Genomic DNA, 21,066 nt, shown 5'->3' with positions numbered 1-21,066 from the left:
CTTGCCATTGGTATCAGACATCAACAGTGCACACTGCATACCCCCTGCTCTTAAGAAGCTTAAAGTCTAGGGGTAAAGACAAACATTAATTGATTTGTTCATGATGAATAATTCCAAACAGAGATTTAGCAGCCTATTTTGAGGAGCATTGTAAATGGACTTTCTGAACAAGTAAAACTTAAGCTAGGAAGTAGGAAGGGAAGCAGAAGAGTGTGGAAGCACGAGCAAGATGAGCCATAGGGTTTTGCCACGTGGAGGTTACTAATGACCATAACAAGAATGTTATTGGTATGTCTAAAGTGGAAGACTAGAGTGTCCTAAAGCGAGAGTGAGTAGGAGGTGGAAATAGCATGTGAACAAGGTGGTTGTCCCCGAGCGAGTGGTGCTCCATCAGGAACCAAAACTGTCCTGGTGTAGGAATATTTGCTTGATAACATTTCATATATGCAGGCTAATGAAAGTTCTACTGTAAAAACCCGTTTTTTTGGACAAGGCATTAGCTTTATAAGACATAATGCTTCTTGCATTTACAATGGAATTTTACCTCTGTTTCAATTAAAAATACATTTTTAAATTAATATTTTTAGGCACACGAGACTAACATTGCGTAAGCACATATTGTTTCAAATTTATTATCTCTTACGATTCTGTTATATAAACAAATCTGTGTTAATGAGGCGTGCTAGCTTCTACTTTAGTGGATTATGTAGATGCACAGCATTTCACTGGGTGATTAAATAGCTAGAGAGAAAATTGACTCTTTCAAGCCACTAGCAGATTATTCTTGCTCCAGGAATCAGCTGCTGGTGGTGTAAATAAAACAGGCATCTGAAACCCTGTAAAAAAAAAAAAAATTAAAAGAATAATTTGGGGATGACATTCACGGATTTTTCTATCTGTAAGCCATTTCTATCAATATAGTTTTGAATGCATCTATTTGTACTGTGGTCAATGAGTCTCTCACATTCTATTAATACATTATTTACATAGGGAAGCACATTAACTGCTATTTTATTTGTAGAAAAAGATTACTCTGGGCTATGACTAAATGGACTCTTCTAGTACTGAAAAAAACGATATGACTCTATCAAGTATCTAACACTTCACCTGTGCAAAGGTGTATTTTCATCTGAAAGCCACAGAGATCCCTATTCCAGGTGTTAAACAGAGTCAGACACAGAAATTAACCCAAGTATCTGAGGCATTTTCTCTGCTATCAGTGCCCTTGACGTCCTTCTCTCTGCTTACTAGATATTTTTCTACAAAGAAATTTATTAAGAAACAGCATGTCTGGCAAACTTGCGGCAAATCACTGCTCACCAGATATGGAAACCACATTCTAAGACCATGGAAGGAAGCCGACCTGCACCCCTGATTGTGTTATGTGAACACGCACACATACACACCCAGAACAAAATGCAAGCTATTCAAGTTCTGCAGCCTAGAAGCCGATCCTTTTTCCCAAAGGCTGAGCCTTAGAAAAATGTCAAGGTTGTTTTGGAAGTACTGAATGACAGGATCTGGAATAAGCCGCTTCATCAGTCAGACAGCTAGAAAATCCTATTTGCAAAATAGCTCACACCAGCTTCTTTTATTTCCGAAGTGAGACTCAATTTTGGTTAGAAAATACACGGCTGTCAGCGGTGAGGAAGAGGAATGTTTTCTGGGCACTCTATCAGAGACACTGGATGAATGGGCAACAGAACAGTCTGAAACGCTCAGGAGTACAGTCGCCGTGTGTCGCTTCCAGCTCTGAGGGACAATCCTTTGTGGCGCCCAGAAGGGGAAGGAGAGTATCCGGACCTGCTGGTGGGAGGCAGCAGCTGGGGGTGCCCTGTGGCCAGCCCACCCCACTGGGAGCGAAGAGCCGTTCGGTACTGGGTAAAGTCATCCGGAGCAGAGGGGAGAGCGCCCGTTCCCTTGCTGAGTCTCCCGCGCGGTGTCTGGGCGGTCCTGAAGTCAGTGAGCGGGAGAGAAATTTGGGAGTGGGGCGGAGCAGGAGGTGGACAGAGTCCCTTTCCCCTGCTATTCCCTGCAGCTGCGGAGGCGCGGCCACTGGGTCTTGCTAATCCGTGCGTCAGGTGCAAGCTGGACAGAGGCTACAGCTTCCACTGCCTGCACCTGCGGCTCCGCGGGCACCTCTTCGAACAGGGCATCATCCTCCGGGTATCCCAAGGCCGGGGTCCCATACGTGGCCATGGCTGGGGCTTCTCGGCACCTCTCCGGAGTGCCCTGGCCGCTTGTTGTAGCGCTCGCCTGCCTGCTCCGGAGTTGCCCCGCGCGGCAGGGACAGTTACCTTCCTCGCTTGGGACGGACCCCCATCCGGCGCTCTACTTACCCACCCGTAGTGCGCTCGAACGCAATAGCCCCGACCGCTCCAGCGTCCTGATTGCCAACCCCGGCCTCCGGGTGCCCCTGGGTCGCTCACTTTGGCTGGACCCTCTCCGGGACCTGGTGATTCGAGTGCAGCCCGGGGACAGGTGCGAGGTGAGGGTACTGGACGCCCTGCCGCTGCTCCAGGGCGCTCTCTCCCCGCGCCGCTTCCCCTGCGCCTTCGGGCCCCGCCAAGTCCAATACACCCACTTCGGCTCCCGCAGCCCGGGACGCGCCCGGGTGTGGCTGCAGCTGCGCTACGACGCCCCAGCTTACACGCTGGTGCTGCCCTTCACGATGGCAGTGGTCGTGGTCTTCTCCCAGCCGGAGCTGGTGACACGCAACAGGCCGTTGGTGGTGGAGAAGCTGCGGGGCCTGAGTCACGCTATCGACAGGAGAGTGCTGGACTTCGCCCCGCTGGCCTCCCGAGCCGCCGGCACCCGCAGGTGCCGCATCACTCCTCTTCCTCACCAGGGCGGCCCAAGGCCCAAATATGGGCGCTTGGTGGACGCGGTGGGGGCCCCTCTCCCCAGGGGCCAGGGTGTAGACTGTGAGGCTTTCCTCCGGGCTGGCGTTCTCTATCAGCACACCGCCACCACCCCTTCGCCAAACCGGGACCACGTTCCCATGATGGTGGAGCTGCTAGAGCCCGAGGACGGCGGAGGCCCTGGGTCAGTAGAAGTGCTGATCCGTGAGCACTTCCAGCTGCTGGTGAGCATCCGCGAGGGAGCCGAGAACACGGCGCCCAGACCCAGCGTAGGGGCCCTGATGATGATGGAAGTGGATCAGTTGGTGCTAACAGCCCTGACACCCGACGCGCTGGCCGCGGAGGACAGCGAGTCAGACCCTGATGACCTGCTCTTCAATGTTCTCAATGCCCCCATAGACCCGTCAGGGCACCGGGGCCAGCAGGGCTACGTGGTCAGCACTGACGACCCCCTGGGCCTTCCAGTTTCCTTTTTCACCCAGCGGGAGCTGCGAGAGCTGAAAATTGCCTATCAGCCCCCTACGGAGAACTCCGATGGGGAGCGCCTCTTCCAACTGGAGCTGGAGGTGGTGGATATAGATGGCGCCTCTTCAGACCCCTTTGTCTTGGTGGTGATAATGAAGTCCAAGAACACCCTGACTCCAGCGACCAGCTATTACCAAGGACTGCTGCTTTTTGAAGGTCAGTCGAGGCCTCTGCCCAGCGCCCCTAACCTTCCAATCAGTCATAAAGATAACCTGGAAGAGCTGAAAATGGCTGCAGTCAGGGGCTTGAGACATGGGCAGCTGGTGGTGCTGGGGGCAGCTGCTGGGAGCAAGTATTTCACACCAGCAGACCTGGCAGCAGGGCGTGTGGTGTACAAGCATGATGGCAGCGACACCTTCAGTGACAACATCGTCCTTCGTGTGGCGGGTGGGCACCACCGCGTTGAATTCCTCTTCCCCATCACCATTGTGCCTGTGGATGATGAGCCGCCAGCAGTGACAGTCAACGCAGGCCTCTCACTCACTGAAGGGCAGTTGGTCCAGATCTCCCCCTCCATGCTGAGTGCTACGGATATTGATTCCGAGGATTCAACCATCCACTTTGTGCTGGAGAATCAGCTTCAAGAAGGAAAAAAGAAAGAGAAGGAGTGGGATCTGGCCCCTGGTTCCTCCCATCCATGCCACCATCTGGGGGACATGCTGCTGCGGCAGGCTAGACCACCTCTGCACCCTGCTGATGAAGACTGGCACTATCTCGAAAAGGAAAAGCTTTATGAGAAGGTGGTGACTGAGTGGCTGCAGAGAGACATAACAGAAGGGAAACTCTTCTATCGCCACCTTGGATCACACAGCCCTCAATCTGAAATTGCCCAGCTGGCTTTCCATGTGCAGGATGACCATGACCCACCGAATCTATCCATCCAGCACTTCTTCACCATCAAGGTCCAGCCGGTGGACATGCTGAGTCCGGAGCTGTATCCAGGAACCACCCTAGAGATGACTGTACAGGAATATCAGCTCACTCACTTCCAGAAGAAATTTCTCCGATACATTGACCAGGATTCAGATGACCAGAACCTGTGGTATACCCTGTTGACACCCCCGACTGACACAGATGACAACCACCAAGTCCCAGCTGGAGAAATTGTGCTTACTGATTCACCAGACACACGTATCGTGCATTTCACCCAAGCCCAGGTAAATCACCACAAAGTTGCCTACCAGCCTCCGCAGAAACTGGGTATTGTACCACGGGTTGTGCAGTTTACCTACCAGGTGGAGGATGCAGCAGGCAATAGCGTCCAGGGCACATTCACATTATTTTTGCAGCCTCTGAACAACCAGCCTCCTGAAGTCACCAACAGAGGCTTTACTGTCTCAGAAGGAGACAGCTTTACCTTCAGCAGTAATGAGTTGAATGTTATAGACCCCGACACAGACATTGACCAAATTGTCTACATATTAGTCTGGGGTCCCCAACATGGACACTTACAGTACTTTAAAAAATGTATGGTCCCCGGGGAATCTTTCATTCAAGCTGATATTATTAATGGGAGTGTCTCTTACCAGCACAGCAGAGACCAGATCACCACTGACTCCTTCCATCTGGAGGTGAGTGACGGGGTGCATCATGTACCCATTGTTGTCCAGATTTCTGTGCATCCCACTGCAGCTAACAAAAGTCCTAGGATCTCTGTCACAAGAAGTCTATTATTGGATGTTTCCATAGATGTACTAGAGAATAAAGCCACTGAGATCATCATGGGTTTCATCCATGGCAAAAAAGGCGCAAGTGACTTGATGCTGTCTTTCATAGTGGAGGACAGCCCCAAGTTGGGTATCATTTTAGTAAATGGTTTACCCACAGAACGATTCACCCAAGAGGACCTCATCAGTGGGACAGTAGCCTATGTCCACACTGGAGGTGAAGTTGGTTTCCAAGAGCAGCATGATGCCTTCGATCTCACCCTCTCTGAGGATTCTCAGCAGTTTGTAGTGGAGAACAGCATAATAGAGAGAGTGCAGGTACAAGTAACTGTGTTGCCTGTAAATAATGTGGGCCCCAAGGTCTTGGTTGGGGAGCCCTTCATTGTCTATGAAGGTGGGAAGAGCCCCTTAGCCTTACAACATCTCAACATTAAAGATCTGGACACTCCCCAAGATGAAATTCTATGCACAATGACTGGTCAGCCAGCCTCTGGCTACCTGGAAAACATTGCACCAGCTCCTGGTTCAAAGGTGTCCCGGGCTGGTAGCCCCATCCGTGCTTTCTCCATCAGAGATGTCCGAATGAGGTACATCAATTATGTACAGAGTATCCACAAGGGTGTGGAGCCACAAGAAGATCAATTCATCTTTTTTTGTTCTGATGGTATCAATGTCTCACCAAATGTCTCCTTCCATATAATCATCTTACCCACCAATGATGAGCAACCTGAACTTTTTGCCCATGAATTTGTGGTATTAGAGGGGATGAGCCTGGTCATAGACACCCCACTGCTCAATGGAACAGATGCTGACTTGCCACTGACTAAGCTCCACTTTCAACTCACAGCCCTTCCTCGGCATGGACGAATAGTACAGCAGCTGGCCACAGGAAGCCGGCCTGTCCTCAGCTTCACCTCACAGGACATCCAGGAGGCCTCCACCATTGTGTATGAGCATGATGACTCAGAGACCACCGAGGACAGTTTTGAGGTCTGGCTGAGTGACGGCAAGCACACCACCCACAGGAAGGTCCCCATTGTGGTGATCTCGGTAGATGATGAAACTCCTCAACTGACCATCAATGAAGGGTTAGAAGTAGAGACCAGGCACTCTGAGGTCATCACAAATCAGGTCCTCAAATCTACAGATCTTGACTCAGATGCTAAGAGCCTGAGCTTTGTCCTCCGTTCTGGACCTCAACAAGGGCTATTACAACGACTGAGGAAGCCCGGAGAAGTGAGGAGCAACCTCACTGTGGGAATGAACTTTACCCAGGATGAGATTGACAGAGGCCTCATCTGTTATACCCACACAGGCCAAGAAGGGATTGTGGACTTTATCAGGTTTGATGTGACTGATGGGGTCAATCTTTTGACAGACTGCTCCTTCTATGTTACTATTGGCAGTTCAGATAGGGTCTTCCCTGAGGTGATCAGCAAAGGGGCCACCTTGACAGAAGGCAGCAGCGTGATCCTCACCACTGATCTGCTTAGCAACAGTGACATCAACAGCCCTGATGAACAGCTTCATTTTAACATCACACGGGGACCAAGACTGGGCCACTTGGAAAACTCTGACCACCCTGGGGAACCCATTGCCTCTTTCACTCAGTCCCAATTGGTTAGCAACAAAATATCCTATATTCACACTTCAAAGAGTGAGGGGCATGTGGACAGCTTTGAATTTCAAGTGAGTGCTGAACACAACCCTGTGATCAGAATCTTCAGGATCTTCATCACAGATGTGGATCAAAAGAAACCTATCTTGACCATCCGTAAACTAACACTGCAAAAAGGGGGTAAAAAGCTGATCACGCCCTTGGAGTTGACAGTGAAAGACAAGGATACCCCAGATAATCTTATTCATTTTACCATCACTGAGCTCCCCAACCATGGCAAGATTCTGTATAATGGTAGCCACCCTGTGACCACTTTCACCAGGCAGGACCTGAGCAAGAACCTGATTAGCTACTGGCATGATGGCAGTGAGACCACCGAAGACAGCTTCTCCTTGACTATGACAGATGGCACTCACACTCAGTCCTCTGTCTTCCCAGACACTGCCCCAGAGACACGCAAACCTCAAGTAATGAGGATCCAGATAAGCTCCCCAGACAGCAGGTACCCCCAGATTGCCATTAACAGGGGTGCCTCAGCCTTAAAGTGCCTTCACACTGGACGCATGGGTGTCCTGATTACCAGCAAGTCTCTGAAGGCAGAAGATCAGGACAGTCCTCGTAGGCTCCTAAAGTATCAAGTCACAGAAGGACCAAACCACGGCTTCATTATCAACACTGGCCTTGGAAACCAGAGCACTGGAGCATTTACACAAGGTTGGTACACATTCTTCCCTGACCCCTTTGCCTCTTTCCTCCACTAGATCCCAACTCTCATCAGCTCTGTGTAAAATTGCCCTGACCTCAGCCCATTTGTGGTTAAAGTCTGATTCTGATAAAATATAGTGGTATGTGAAATTATCCTGAAAACAAAAAAGGAGCAAGTCTGTGTTCAGCTGTTTCATCAGAATGCCCACCTAAGAGGAAGCCACAGATACTGATATTTTAATTAAGATTGTAGTTATAGCTTAAAACGGCAAACATGAGAAGACAGCTTCTGCTTTGGACATGGATCCTGTTAGATAATGGTACATTAATTTTGATAAAATCAGTTTAGTTTTGAATTTTAAGAAGGTCACAGCTAGAAATCATTTGCAGGCATTATTATTAAGTCTAGGTTTTTGATGATGATATTTCATATCTAGATTTTGGATATATGTTCCATATATTATACTGTACATTTTCATTGTACTATTCAAATGTAATATGTACATCCAAAAAGACATAGAACTTCATTTAAAATTAGTTTGCTTTTGTATTTGGTGTTACTACTAATGGTGAACTCAAGGCAGTTCCCGCTGATTTCCCAGGTGACATGACACCAGGGGGCTTTTACCTGTTCTCCACATTGTCTTGTGAGTTCTTCAAGTAGCTTTGTGCAGAAGAAGTGAAAAGATACATGAAATTTCCCACGTATGACACCTTCAAACCCAGATGCAATCTCAGGTGAAACTTACTGGAAAGTGTTTCAGAAATAGTTTGGTTACATCTTCAGAGCTGCTTCTGAAGCCATGAAATCATATGTAGTTCTATAAGAATCATTCCTTATAAATAAGTGCCCCCCAAAAGAAAACTGTCCTTAAAATATGAACAATTATCCATATACAAATGTAATTATAGACCCAAATAACAAATTCTTAAAAACACAAGAGAATAGGCAATAAAAAGTCATGATTTTATTCTTATTTTCATTTTTCTTGGGATACAGAAGTCATTCTTGTTTAAATGCATCTCAATACATAGTCACTGGGTATCCACCATTATGCCAAGTGCTGTCATTGTGCAAAGGCTTAAATCCAGATAGACCTGGCTTCCTGGAGAGTGCCAGGACATTGTAAAGCTTGCATAACTAGGATGTCCTCCTTATTGGACATTATCCCAAAGAACATGCACATAGTAGCTCTGTAACAAAATTTTAAACTGAAGTTTTATTTTTACCACTGCAACTTAGTGAACAAAAGCAGATTCATATTCACTTAATCATTATTTTAAAGTGTAATAATTGTGGCATCTCCGGGCCCTATTAAATCACTGAGTTGTTAACACGCTCATTTTCTGCTGTGATGATTGTGCTTTCTTCAGCTGACATTGATGAGATGAGGATCCTGTATGTCTTGAACGAAGGCAGCAATGCAACAAAGGACATCTTCTATTTCTCTGTGGAAGACGATGGTAAGTCAATACTAAAGCTAATACTAAAATAAGACGTGGTTAATTAAAATCAATACACAATGGAAAAAATTGAATCATTTATCAGTGCCATTGTAATACCAAGGAATGAATTATTTTTGTTTTACTTCTGGTCCTATGCCAAGTGATTTTCGAGAAATCACTGTTTAGGAAGAGAAAGCAGTGAGGAACTTGACGATTGAATATGAAATGTTTTGGTTTTTTCCTTTTTTCCCCACCTTTTTTTTTCAGATTTTATAAAGGCACACCTAGGTTACATTGTCTGCATGTGTTGCAATATGAAGTGTTTTACCTGACCCGAATTATATGTAACATCCTGTAAGCATCCTGTAAGATAAGTGAATCTTATCTTCAAGAGATTCTGAGAATCTAGCTAAGGTTTTTTTGTCAATCTGAAACAAATCAGGAAATTCACCTTTGGATTTTATTAGGATTTTCAGGGGCAGAACTGAATATTATGGCTTCCTGACATTACCATTATAAACTTTCCGGATGGGGTGAAAAACATGTTTTCTGGCCTAGAGAAAAACTTGCTTAAAAACAGCCTGTTTATGCTTCCCTTATGTCTGTCTTCTAGTATCTTCAAAGTAGCATTAATGGGTAACAACCAGTTCACGGAAGGCACTTCTGTTATGATGTGATGTGGGATATGATGATTATGTGCTCAGAAGAAAAATCATTTTGCAGTATGATAGGATAAGGGCAGAAATTATGTCTGTGTGCTTCTTGCCACCAAATAATCTCTTTCTGTTTTAATTATTACTCATTGCCAGTAAGTAACATGTGTTTGCTGTCTAAGTTACATGTAATCAGTCAAAGAGTGAATTCACTGGAAAGTAGTGCTATGTTTGCCCTTGAACGAGATACTTCATCCTCTTTGTCATTCATTCCCCCACGGGTAAAATGCTGGTCTTTGTGCCTACAGCCAAAGGTTGCTCAGAGGATTGAGTGAGATAATAAATGTAAAGACTTGGTACAAAATAGGTGTTTGTTAATGGTTACCGTCTTCCTTTATGATGAGTCTAACCACAGCGGAAGCCACTAATCGCTCCTCTCCATCTTCTCCTTTAAAGTTGAAAATCAAATCTTTCCCCCCTTTCCCAAGTTCTCAAGAATCAACGTTACTACAAATATAAGTGTATGCCTTTTAAGCAGATTCATAAGGAAAGTAAGAAAAATATTTTACATTGAATATTTTCCTGTTTGTTTTTAAAAAGAATGATACCCTAAAAGGAGGTACCCCTAGCTACAACACTATGCTTTGTGAACAATTCAGAAACAAAAATCAGTCTGCAATGACACTATGACGGGAACTTTATAGAGCCGTCATTGTTGAATGCTTTCTAAAAGCCAGCTAAGTGCTTACAGACATTATGATTTTTGATCCTCACTACCAAATAAGAGGCAAATGTTACGGTGTCTATTTAAAATGAAGACACCACGGTTGAATAATTTGCCTAAAGTCAGATGAGCAATAAGGAATTGAGCTGGAATCAAATCCGGGTCTTGGCAATTCCAAAGCCAAGGCTCTTAGCTGCTAAAACTACACTCACTCTGCTTTGGGAAGCTGAAACCCTGGAAGGAAGTCAGCGAACAGGGCTCGGATTTCACTTCCTAACCTGACAAAGAAGCACCTTATAAATTAAAGTGATAAGAATGATCAAACACAGACACAGACACCTCAAATAAATTTGAGGACACATTTATTTATAGCTAAATCTTAAAACACATATGCATAAGCTAATTCAATATTTATGTACTCATTTACCTAGTGGATTTTTAAATAGCCTCCTAAGCTCCATGCACAGAGCTACTATCCCTGTCTCCTGGTGATGAGCATGCTTGGAACAGCTCACAGATAAAGGACTCAGTTTATACATACTTGGATTTGATCTTTTCAAATGTTATGAATCCATTTCCTTATGGAATCCCACTAAATCTCTTTTATTTCCTGGGATCTTTACTTTTAAAAGATTTTCCAAATGAAAAGTTTTGATAAAAATCCAATTTGATCTGTTAATATTCCTTTTCTTAACAGTACTAACAAAAGTACTGCACACTTCTAGGGATACATTTTTCAGCATTGGGCTGAAGTAGAATTTGTTGTCTTTGTTTTCAAAACTAATATTAAAACTATTACAAGAAGATCACGCCTTACCTCCAGAACAAGGAGTCAGGCATATTACGTGAGCTCAGACATCTTAAGAATGGAAGTACAGGCCCTGGAGCGGCAATCTTTCCAGAATCCCAAGAGTGATACTGTGCCTGCTTCTAGTTCACAGGCTCTGAAACCAGGCTGCTGGTACTGAGATCCCAGCTCCATCCTCTGCAGTTGTGTATCTTTGCAAAGATGCTGTATGCTCATCTATGAATCGAGCACAACCACAGCATGTACCCCTAGGACTATTCGGAGAATTTTATTAGTTTCCCATGGCTGCTGTAATAAATTACCACAAATCTCGGGCTTAAAACAACATAAATCTATCATTACATCATCCTGGAGGTCAGAAGTCCAAAATGGTTCTTATCAACTAAAATCAAGGTTTTGATAAGACTTCACTGTGGGAACTTTCGGGCAGAATCCATTCCCATGCCTTTTTCAGCCTTTAGAGCCGTGATTTTCAACTGGTGTGCCTTGAGAAGATCTTAGATGTGCTGCAAAAATTTTAAAGATCACTAATTAAATTATTTATGAAGTTCAAAACACAGTGTTTGTTTACTCTCTTTTTTTTTTGATCATCATAATTTAAGTGTGCCAGGGAAGTTTATAGGTTCGAGTGTGCCGTGAGATAAAAAAGATTGAAAAACACTATTCTAGAGGCTGCCTCATTTCTCCATCTTCAAAGCCAGAAGCAGCTGAGTCTTTCTTCTGCTGCATCAGTCTTGTTATTTCCCTGCCTCCTTCATTCACTTATATGGACCCTTATGATTACATTGGGCCCCTGGATAATCTGGAATAATCTCCCCATCTCGAGATCCTTCATTCAATCACTTCTGCAAAGTCCCTTTTGCAATATAACATAGCTCAGATTCTTGGAATAAAGGGTGGATATCTTTAAGGAACCATTGTTCCTTCTTCCCTTAAGTATTAAAGGAATCAACACACATAAGGTACTTGGAAGGGTGCCTGGCACACAGTAAACACTCCATAAATAATATCTTTAGAATTATCACCAGATTTTGCATTTTCTCCTGGCAAAAAGAAGTTGAATAATTTATTTCTCGTTATATGAGGTCAAATGTTAAACTACAATGGTGAATTATCCTACTGGGGCACTTCCCAGCAGCCTTGGTTTTTCACCTTTTTCCTTTCCCACGAATAAACCAATTTCATATTTGTTAGGATTCTATCAAGTAGGCAAAGAAAAGAGAGGAAGCAACTCAATGTGCAGTTCTAGTCTTTGGTGTTACCTACTGAGTTGATGCATAGTGACTATCCCGCCTATCTAGATCTTTTCTGTAATAATTGTCTCTTCCTTTTGTTCTGATGTAGTTGAAGGAAGTAACATACACCAAAAATGTAATGTGACACCTAGCATGTGGCAATTTCCAAAACATGCTACTTTTCTTCACTTATTTCCTCTCATGTAGTTACAGACATAACTACACTTTTGTACAGAGTTTAACTGGCAATTTAAATGGAAATTCTGATAATGTGACCAATTTACATGTCCCATCAATTTCTCCAGTTTTAAATAATCCAGACTAAGGCTATTTCAGTATAAGATTTATTGGTGGTAAATTTCATTATGTTCAAGGTTATTATGAAAGCTACTGGTAAGATAGGGAATACCTCTTAGATTTCTAAAGCTCTGAACTGTGCAAATTAAGCACACTGTCAAGTTCATTAACCCTAGGTCATTGTACTCATACATTTGTATTGAAATTGAAATTTTTTATATTTCCATTATATAAAACATTGAATTAGTCTTTTCCACTTAACCATTCAATAAAATTGCTTTCGACCTGTACAGCACTTAACATTTCTTTTTTTCTTTTCTTTCTTTTTTTTTTTTTTTTTTGGAGACAGAATCTTATTCTGTACCCTGGGTAGAGTGCATTGGCATCATAGCTCACAGCAACCTCAAACTCTTGGGCTCAAGCAACCCTTTTCCCTCAGCCTCCCAAGTAATGGGACTATAGGTGCCTGCCCCAACATCTGGTAGCAGATGTTTTTATTTTTTTAGTAGAGATGGGGTCTTGCTCTTGCTCAGGCTGGTCTCAAACTCCTGAGCTCAAGCAATCCACCTCCTGGGCCTACCAGAGTGCTGGAATCACAGGCGTGAGCTACCATGCCCCTCCCACTTAACATGTCTATAAAGTGTTTTCTAGGAGTTATTCCATTTGATCCTTACTATAATCTGTGCGAAAGGAATTATAATTTTAAGATGATGAAATGGGCTAAAGGAATGAACATTATTTGGGCAAAGAAACCATCTAGAGCAGCGGTTCTCAACCTGTGAGTTGCGACCCCTTTGGACTGTATTAAAGGGTTGTGGCATTAGGAAGGTTGAGAACCACTGCTCTAGAGGAACCAAGTCAATTTTTTCTACTAAGCCACACTGAATATACAAGTCAGACAATTTTAGTTTTATGATGTACTGTAGATATTTAGCTATTTTTCTTAAGACCCGAAACACATTGTTTAATTTTCTCTTCAATTATTCAGCATTCAAAGCCCGTTTGATTAATACTATGCAGTTTGATATTTGAATTTGACCCAGTCCTTCCCTCATGGTTCATACACATACCAATTTTCTGTTTGGGTTAGCTATCTTTCTAAAGAAAATTATGAAAATAAAATAATAAGAGATACAAAAGTTTATCAGGTCCAGGACAATGATAGAATGAATCAGAAATCCAGTGAATCTTCCCATTCAGTTAAGGTACTATCACCCTTATGTAGAACACATCTGAGAATTCAAAAGCAATGCGGAAATGACTCTGAGTAGTCAAATGATCAGATCCATGGCCCAATATCTTCACATTTGACTAAAAAAGCCTTTACATGCTGCCTGTTTGGTCTTATTTCCCCTCAAATTCTAATTTTATTCTAAATAAAAACAGTGGAAGTTAAAAGCAAATGAGAGCTACAGAATGCAGAAGAGATGAAAACGAGCAGATAAAAATATTCAAGAGGTAGGGTAGTGGTGGGACAAAATACCCGACATAATTCTGTACCTCCTTGTAGTTCAGGGGAGGGTACAACTGTGGTAAGACTAGAAAGCAGTCTAAAGGTCCACAAAGATGATGTCAAAATAAGTTGTTATTTATTAATATGGAAAGACGTTCACAATGTGTTGTGAAATGAAAAACAGCAAGTAGAAAACTGTGTGAAGATATAAAGGAGATTATATTTTGATACACAGTAGAACCTCTATAGCTGACCACCTCCCTACATTGACCACTTCCTTAAGTTGACCTAATTTTCATAGACTGGACATGCACCACAGTACGTATCAGTACAGTAGGCCAAGTTCCTTGTGTTGACCTCTTCTGTATGTAGACCAGTTTGTTACGTTGTTATAGTCCCAACATACATGTATATATATGAACAGGAAAAGGACTAAGGTACACATAGTGTGATGTTAAATTAGTTTACAATGGCAATGATAGATTATAAATTGTTTTTTTTACTTTATATTTTCTTGTGTAAATGCCTTACAAAGGCCACTATTATTATTAGAAAAAAGCAATTTCTACCTAAGAAAAAAAAATGCTTGAATACATCACAACCACCTTGGTTCAATAATATTGATTAATATGACTAATCACATTATTCTGGCTTCTACATACATCAAAAAATCCCCCTTAGTAATGAAATAGATTCAAAACTCTAAACAAAAGAGAATTTCGTCGATTCTCCTCAGGCTGGAAGAAATCATCAGCAACTAACTACACTTGTTGCTGACTTGTTCCCTCGTGAGTCCTTCTTGCTTGGCTCTTTCAGTTTTTTATAAATGGTGACCAAAAAGGAATTGTTAGCCCTTGTGCAAGCTATAAGCAAGACAGATCCAGAGGCAGTGTAGCAGACAGGGAGAGGGTCCGTGGAGCTCTGAGACTTGACAACAGCGATCCCAGGTCCAGGAGAGATCTGTGGAAGAATTCAGAGCTGTGAGATGCAGGAAATGGCTGCTGAGAGCTGAATATGCCGATCCTGTGCTGAGCAAAATGTTCTATCACCATTCTACTGTTCTATCATCATTCTGCCTAATGAGAGTCGCCACATAGTCCTCCCTTTGTGTCATTTGTTTTCTGCTGAAACCACTGATTCTTTACAGAAAGATGAAAAAGGTATTTCCTATTTACCTTCTGATTATCTCTCAAGTTCTCTTGAGAGTCACTTCAGCCCTGTTTTCTGATTTTATGATGAAGACCAGACCTGGAGTTAAATTGTTGTAGCAGGCAATTTTTCACTACAAATTAATTCTTTTGTTAATTCAGTCATCCAAGATCGAGTTAGTTGTAGAGTCAATGAATGAGAGAAAGGTAAGGAACGATATCGAAATCTATCTTACTGAGCGCACAGTTCAAACCATGTACTTGGCTTTGTTAACTATACTTCACACGGAAAGCTCTCGATCCCAAATCCTGCACATGAATACATGAACTTAGAGGTATTTTTAACATAAACAGTCTAAAAAATGTTAAATAGCCTATGATTCCTCCACTAGATAACTGCTATCAACATTTCACAAAAATAAAATAGATGCATGTACATGTTGAAAGAATAATAATTAAACTATACATGGACACCTAATCTCTTTCCAAAAGGGGAATTATTTCTTATGTTTTCTTAAAAAGAGAAAATTATTCACAAAGCAGAATAAAGAATAACCTCCATAGCTGCCCACCTCTCTACACTGATACCTCCTAAGTTGGCCTGATTTTCATAGAGCAGGTACGTACCACATACATATATCCTTCATGTTGAGCACCTCTGTGTACTGACTAGTTTGTTACAGTCCCTTGCATGGTCAACTTACGAAGGTTCTACTGTATGTTTATGTACATCCTTTTTATATACACAAAGAGATTACTTTTTATGGTTGGCTCTAAACTTTGCTTGCATTTATTTAATATATAAGAATATATAATAATATATATGTAATAATATAATATTGATTATATATATATATAAAATGAAGTAGCACAAACAGATATCTGCCTAATTTCTTTTAAACAATGTATAATATCTAAATTTATGGCTATATCATAGCTTAGTTAACTCTTAATCTAATAAAAGTCATTTTCAATGCTGCTTTCAATTTTTAATCTCAGCTTACTGTGCATACTTTTTCTTAACAATGGAAAGACTGATTTAAACTGAATATTGGAATGTCTAAAGCATTCTAGCATGTTCCTAATGCCGTAGTTGCTTCAGATACAGAAAGGTTTCTAATACAAAGGTACCAAGACAAAACTATGCTGAGGTACAAAATATGAAAGAAGTTGATTCGAGATTCTCTACGAAAATTCTTAGAAGCAAAAACGTCTTTGCAAAGAAAGAAACAAACCAACGAAGCCCCTTCTGCCGGAAGGTGTTCTGCAAGCTGAGTCAGTGGCAGTTCTTGAGACTTTGGCTCTGCAGAGGTTGAACACTGGTGGAGTCCTTACCATTGGGGGTTTGAGATCTGTTGTGCAGAACTTATAAGGATTAGGACTGCAATTTTTTTATTTCAGATTAATGTGGGGGGCATAATACTAGGTCACATTGTTTGTATTTGTAAGGTAGGGTCCGAGTTGTATGGAATCCTTCATTCAGGAAGTGCAGGTACCCCTACATTATACCCAATAGGCAGGAACTTACTGAACCCCCTCAGTTTAGAATCAAGCTCGCATTGACTGTGACCTGACTGAAGACGTAGGCTCCTCTGAATACAGGTCAAAACACATTTTGCTAATTTCTCATTCGCTCGTCAGTGGAATGGCGAGCATGGCTGTGCAGTGACAGTGGGAGAGAGAAGGAAAGTTAGTCCGTTTACAAGCCACATGGCAGCTGGGTGTGGGCACAACATTTTATAAAATATTATGCATTGGTCCCGGATGCTTGACTGTCAAACCTTATTTAGAATGCTCGGACACAAGTGAGGTGATTTCCAGCTGGTTTCCTCAGGTCTCTGAAACATCCCTGTGTTTTTCACTGTCTTAGCAAGACAAGTATAAAACAAAAAGCAAAATTTTCTTTCCTGCCCACGTCTATAATCCTATTCCAGAAGAATCCAAAATGTATTTTATGTAAGTAAACACACACGTGTGGATCTAACCAGTACACATAGCTATAGCTGCAATTAAGTTAGTCTTCCATTGATATTTAAAGAACTTGAAGTCTGAGAAATGAATAAATTTATATTTAATGTAGCTATTGCCTAAATTTTCATGTACTTGTAAGAGGAAGCTGTCCAGAATTATAGCTTGAATTGTGTGTGCTAGTTAAGGAGGAAGAGGAGATAATTGGGCTAAGTCAATTGATATAGTTAATTAAGTTATAGAATCCTGATCATAATCTATGTTATAAGTGAAATGCCTCCCTGACAATTGCCTAATACCTGACATATAATAGGAGCTCAAATCAAATTAGTTAAATGAAAGAATAAATGCAGTCAAATTCATGGAAAAAGTATTAAATTTCAAATTTATTTGGTGATCTGTAAAAGCCAAATATTTCACTGTAGTTGTGATTTTAAAAAATAATGTTGATCAAAATTATGGATGATTTGAAAGCATACTGTTTGAAAATTTAAAAAAATAAGTATATTGTGAAGTTTATGAACCACAACAAATAGCCTCAGAGAAAAACAGCTTTGGTTTCTTATCTTGGAGCATTCTCATGAAAATATTTGCATTCCTATTTTTCTGTCTATAAAATAAAACATGGGCTTTTAATTTCTGTTTTTAAAAACCATTCAATTCCAAATATGAAGATAGAAAGTTGTCTTGAGCTTGTAATAGTCTAAAAAAGTTCAGTACAAGAAGATAATGACAGGTGGCACCTGTAGCTCAATGGGTAGGGCACTGGCCACATACACCAAAGGCCAGGTATGGAGGCTCACATCTGTAATCCTAGCACTCTGGGAGGCAAAGCAAGTGGATTACCTGAGTTCACAGTTTGAGACCAGTGTGAGGAAGAGTGAGACCCTGTCTGTAACATAGCCAGGTGTCATGGTGGGTGCTTGTAGTACCAGCTACATGGGAGGCTAAGGCAAGAGAACAGCTTGAGCCCAAGAATTTGAAGTCGTTATGAGCTGTGACACCACAGCACTCTACCAAGGGCAACATAGTAAGACAAGAAGGAAAGAAAGAAAGAAAGAAAGAAAGAAAGAAAGAGAAAGAAAGAAAGAAAGAAGAAAGTTCTTAGGTGATATTTTTAGCCAGGGAATGGGAGGGTGGGGGTGGGTAGTGACAACAAATTGAAGTAGAAAGGTAATTTGTTACATTCATTTGTTAGTGTTATACAAACCTTCATATAAAATTAAATAAGAATTTTTTTTTTTGAGGTGGAGTTTTACTTTGTCACCCTAGGTAGAGTTCTATGGCATCACAGCTCATAGCAACCTCAAGTTTTGGGGCTCAACACAAGGGCTGGCTATTTTTAGAAATGGGGTCTCGCTCTGGCTCAGGCTGGTCTCAAACTCCTGAGCTCAGGCAATCTACCCGATTCAGTCTCCCAGAGTGCTAGGATTACAGGTGTGAGCCTCCATGCCCAGCCAAGTAAGAATTAAAAGCACAGCTAAGAGTAGAGCCATGATCTGCATAAGAGACGTCTTCACCATCACTCGTCCCTAATGCAGTTATTTCTTCTGCTTTATGAGCTCTCAGTCTTACATTCATTTTCCTTTTGGAGACAATAAGCCATTCCTGAGTTCTTGCCTCTGAGTAGGCAAGTGGTATAAGAAACTGAATGAAACCACTGCCACATTTACAGAGCAAAAATCACAGTTTCAACATGGGGTGGATGAATAGTCTTCATTGTCTGGAGTCATTGAAGACAAACATTCTTCAGTGGCTGCAAAGTGAAAACAGTGTATTCAACAGAAAACCTATCTACAGGCTGCACCCAACTGAGCTTCACATCAAGGGGTTGGGCATTCGCTTATCATTCCCTACCAAGGTGCAGACATGCCATGCTGTCTCCATGCATGATAATGATTCAAACTCTTCTAAAGTAATTTCCCCCAAATTAGGAATGACTATGCACATATCCATTTGCACACTTTTCTTCAGCCTATGTTTAAGAGAAACAAGTGGAGAAACAAAATATGTGTATGAATCACAAAGTGGAGAGCAAACCCTGGCCTCATTAGTAGGAGACCATGTGGTAAAACACACAAAGCATACTTAGTACTTACCCTGGTCAAGTTTCCAGAGGCCTGTGCTCTAGAAATTGGACAAAACTGGAATGTCATTAGCAATGTCATTTCAGCTTCATGATGAACTGAAGTCTCAAGCCAATAGCAAAGGTTAGAGCTGGACTTATCAAGTGATCAAGGATCACAGAGTTTTGTTAATTAGATGTGTTATTAGAAATAGACATGCAAGTAGAATGTTCTACTCTTGCTTTCATTTTATGACCAATTGTTTGAGAAAGTGAATACAAGACTGTGTTGTCATGCAATAGGTCATTGTTAGCGATGCCATCAGGATTCTAGTTTTATCCTCTGGCTCTTTTTTCTTCTTTCTACAGACTCTATTTCCACCTCCTTGTCTTATTTTCTTCATTTGTGTTTTATTTCTTTGGCCTGGCTTACGGAATTAGCTCTGGCTGTTCATCATCCTCATTGTTTTCTCTGGTTCTTGGTTCTTGGTTCTTTTTCCAGCCCTGCAGTCACTTCACCTGTGACATTATTTTTTTTTTTTGAAGTATTATGAAGGCACAAATATTTTTGGTTGCATAGATCAGTTTTATAATGCTTGAGTAATGATTATAAGTGTGCCCATCACCCAGATAGTGTTCATTGTACCCATTAGGTAGGATTTTGTCCACCCCTCCCCCCCTAGTTGATTTCCATTAAGTTTTACTCTCCTCCATGCATGTGTGTGCTCTTCAGTTAGCTCCAATTTAAGAGTGAGTATGTGTGATGTTTGTTTTTCCATTCTTTAGATACCCTACTTAGGATAATAGTCTCCAGTTCCATCCAAATTGTTCCAAAAGGCATTAGGTCACCCTTTTTCATGGCTGAGTAGTATTCCACAGTGTATACCCTTACATATGCCACTCTTGAATTGGTGGGTACTCAGGCTGATTCCACATCTTTGCCATTGTGAATTGGGCTGCAATACACATTTGAGTCCAGGTATCTTTGATAAAATGACTTCTGTTGCAAATTAGTACAACCTCTATGGAAAACAGTATGAAGATACCTCAAAGAACTAAAAGGAGACCTACCATGTGATCCAGCAATCCCCCTAGTGGGTATTCACCTGTGACATTATCCACATTACTTAGTGCCTTATTTTTCATTCTGCAAAATACTATTTAGAAAATACGAAATCCTTTGATGTATTCATTACAAAGCATTTGATAAAGTAAAAATTCTATTTTTAGAGTAATTTCTGCATGGTATGTACACAACTTTCATTACCCCTGACCATAGTCATATCTATTAAATGGGCCGAAGAAAGTGTGGAATTTGTTATTCTTAGAGTACAAATTCTCAGCTTTGCGCCCCTAGCACAGTGGTTGCAGCACCAGCCACATGCACAGATCCTGGTGGGTTTGAGCCTGGTCGGGGCCAGCTAAACCACAATGACAACTGCAACAAGAAAACAGTCAGGTATTATGGTGGGCATGCATAGTCCCAGCTGCTTGGGAGGCTGATGCAGGAAAATTGCTTGAGCCCAGGAGTTTGAAGTTGCTGTGAGCTGTGACGCTGTGGCACTCTACCAAGTGCGACATAGTGAGACTGTCTCAAAAAAAAAAAAAAGAAGTACAACTTCTCTAAAACCAAATGAGGTGTTTGGAAAACTTAGAAAACTCTGCTAAGAAAATAAATTTTACTAAAGAGAAGGAAATTGAATTCCCTTTGAAACTGGCTATGTGAAATGTTTCGTGTACACAATGAGTTTCAAGGAGCTAAGTATCCTCCGTTTAATAATCAGGGAAGGCACCAAGCCATCCTGGGGGCGGGCATCCTGCAGCGCTGGCAGCGTTACAGCTGGAAGCACCCTTATTCAGGAGAGCCAATTGAGTTACTCAACTGAAAACCTG

The 21,066-nt window shown here is 42.0% G+C and overlaps 1 protein-coding gene across 1 annotated transcript in view; it reads left to right on the top strand.

Annotated features, from left to right (window-relative positions):
* The first annotated feature begins 2,197 nt into the window (after positions 1-2,197).
* The window catches only part of FREM3 (FRAS1 related extracellular matrix 3), a 90,347-nt gene continuing 71,478 nt past the window's right edge, over positions 2,198-21,066 (top strand). The window contains exons 1-2 of the mRNA XM_012805412.1: positions 2,198-7,385; positions 8,751-8,840. Coding sequence (XP_012660866.1) covers positions 2,198-7,385; positions 8,751-8,840 — 5,278 coding nt within the window. The remainder of the gene's footprint in view (positions 7,386-8,750; positions 8,841-21,066) is intronic.

The sequence above is a fragment of the Otolemur garnettii genome, unplaced genomic scaffold, assembly GCF_000181295.1.
Source record: "Otolemur garnettii isolate 467f Iridium unplaced genomic scaffold, OtoGar3 scaffold00041, whole genome shotgun sequence".
Lineage (NCBI taxonomy): Eukaryota > Metazoa > Chordata > Mammalia > Primates > Galagidae > Otolemur > Otolemur garnettii.
The sequence above is the reverse complement of the archived record's forward strand: the minus strand, read 5'-3'. Positions and strand labels throughout refer to the sequence as shown.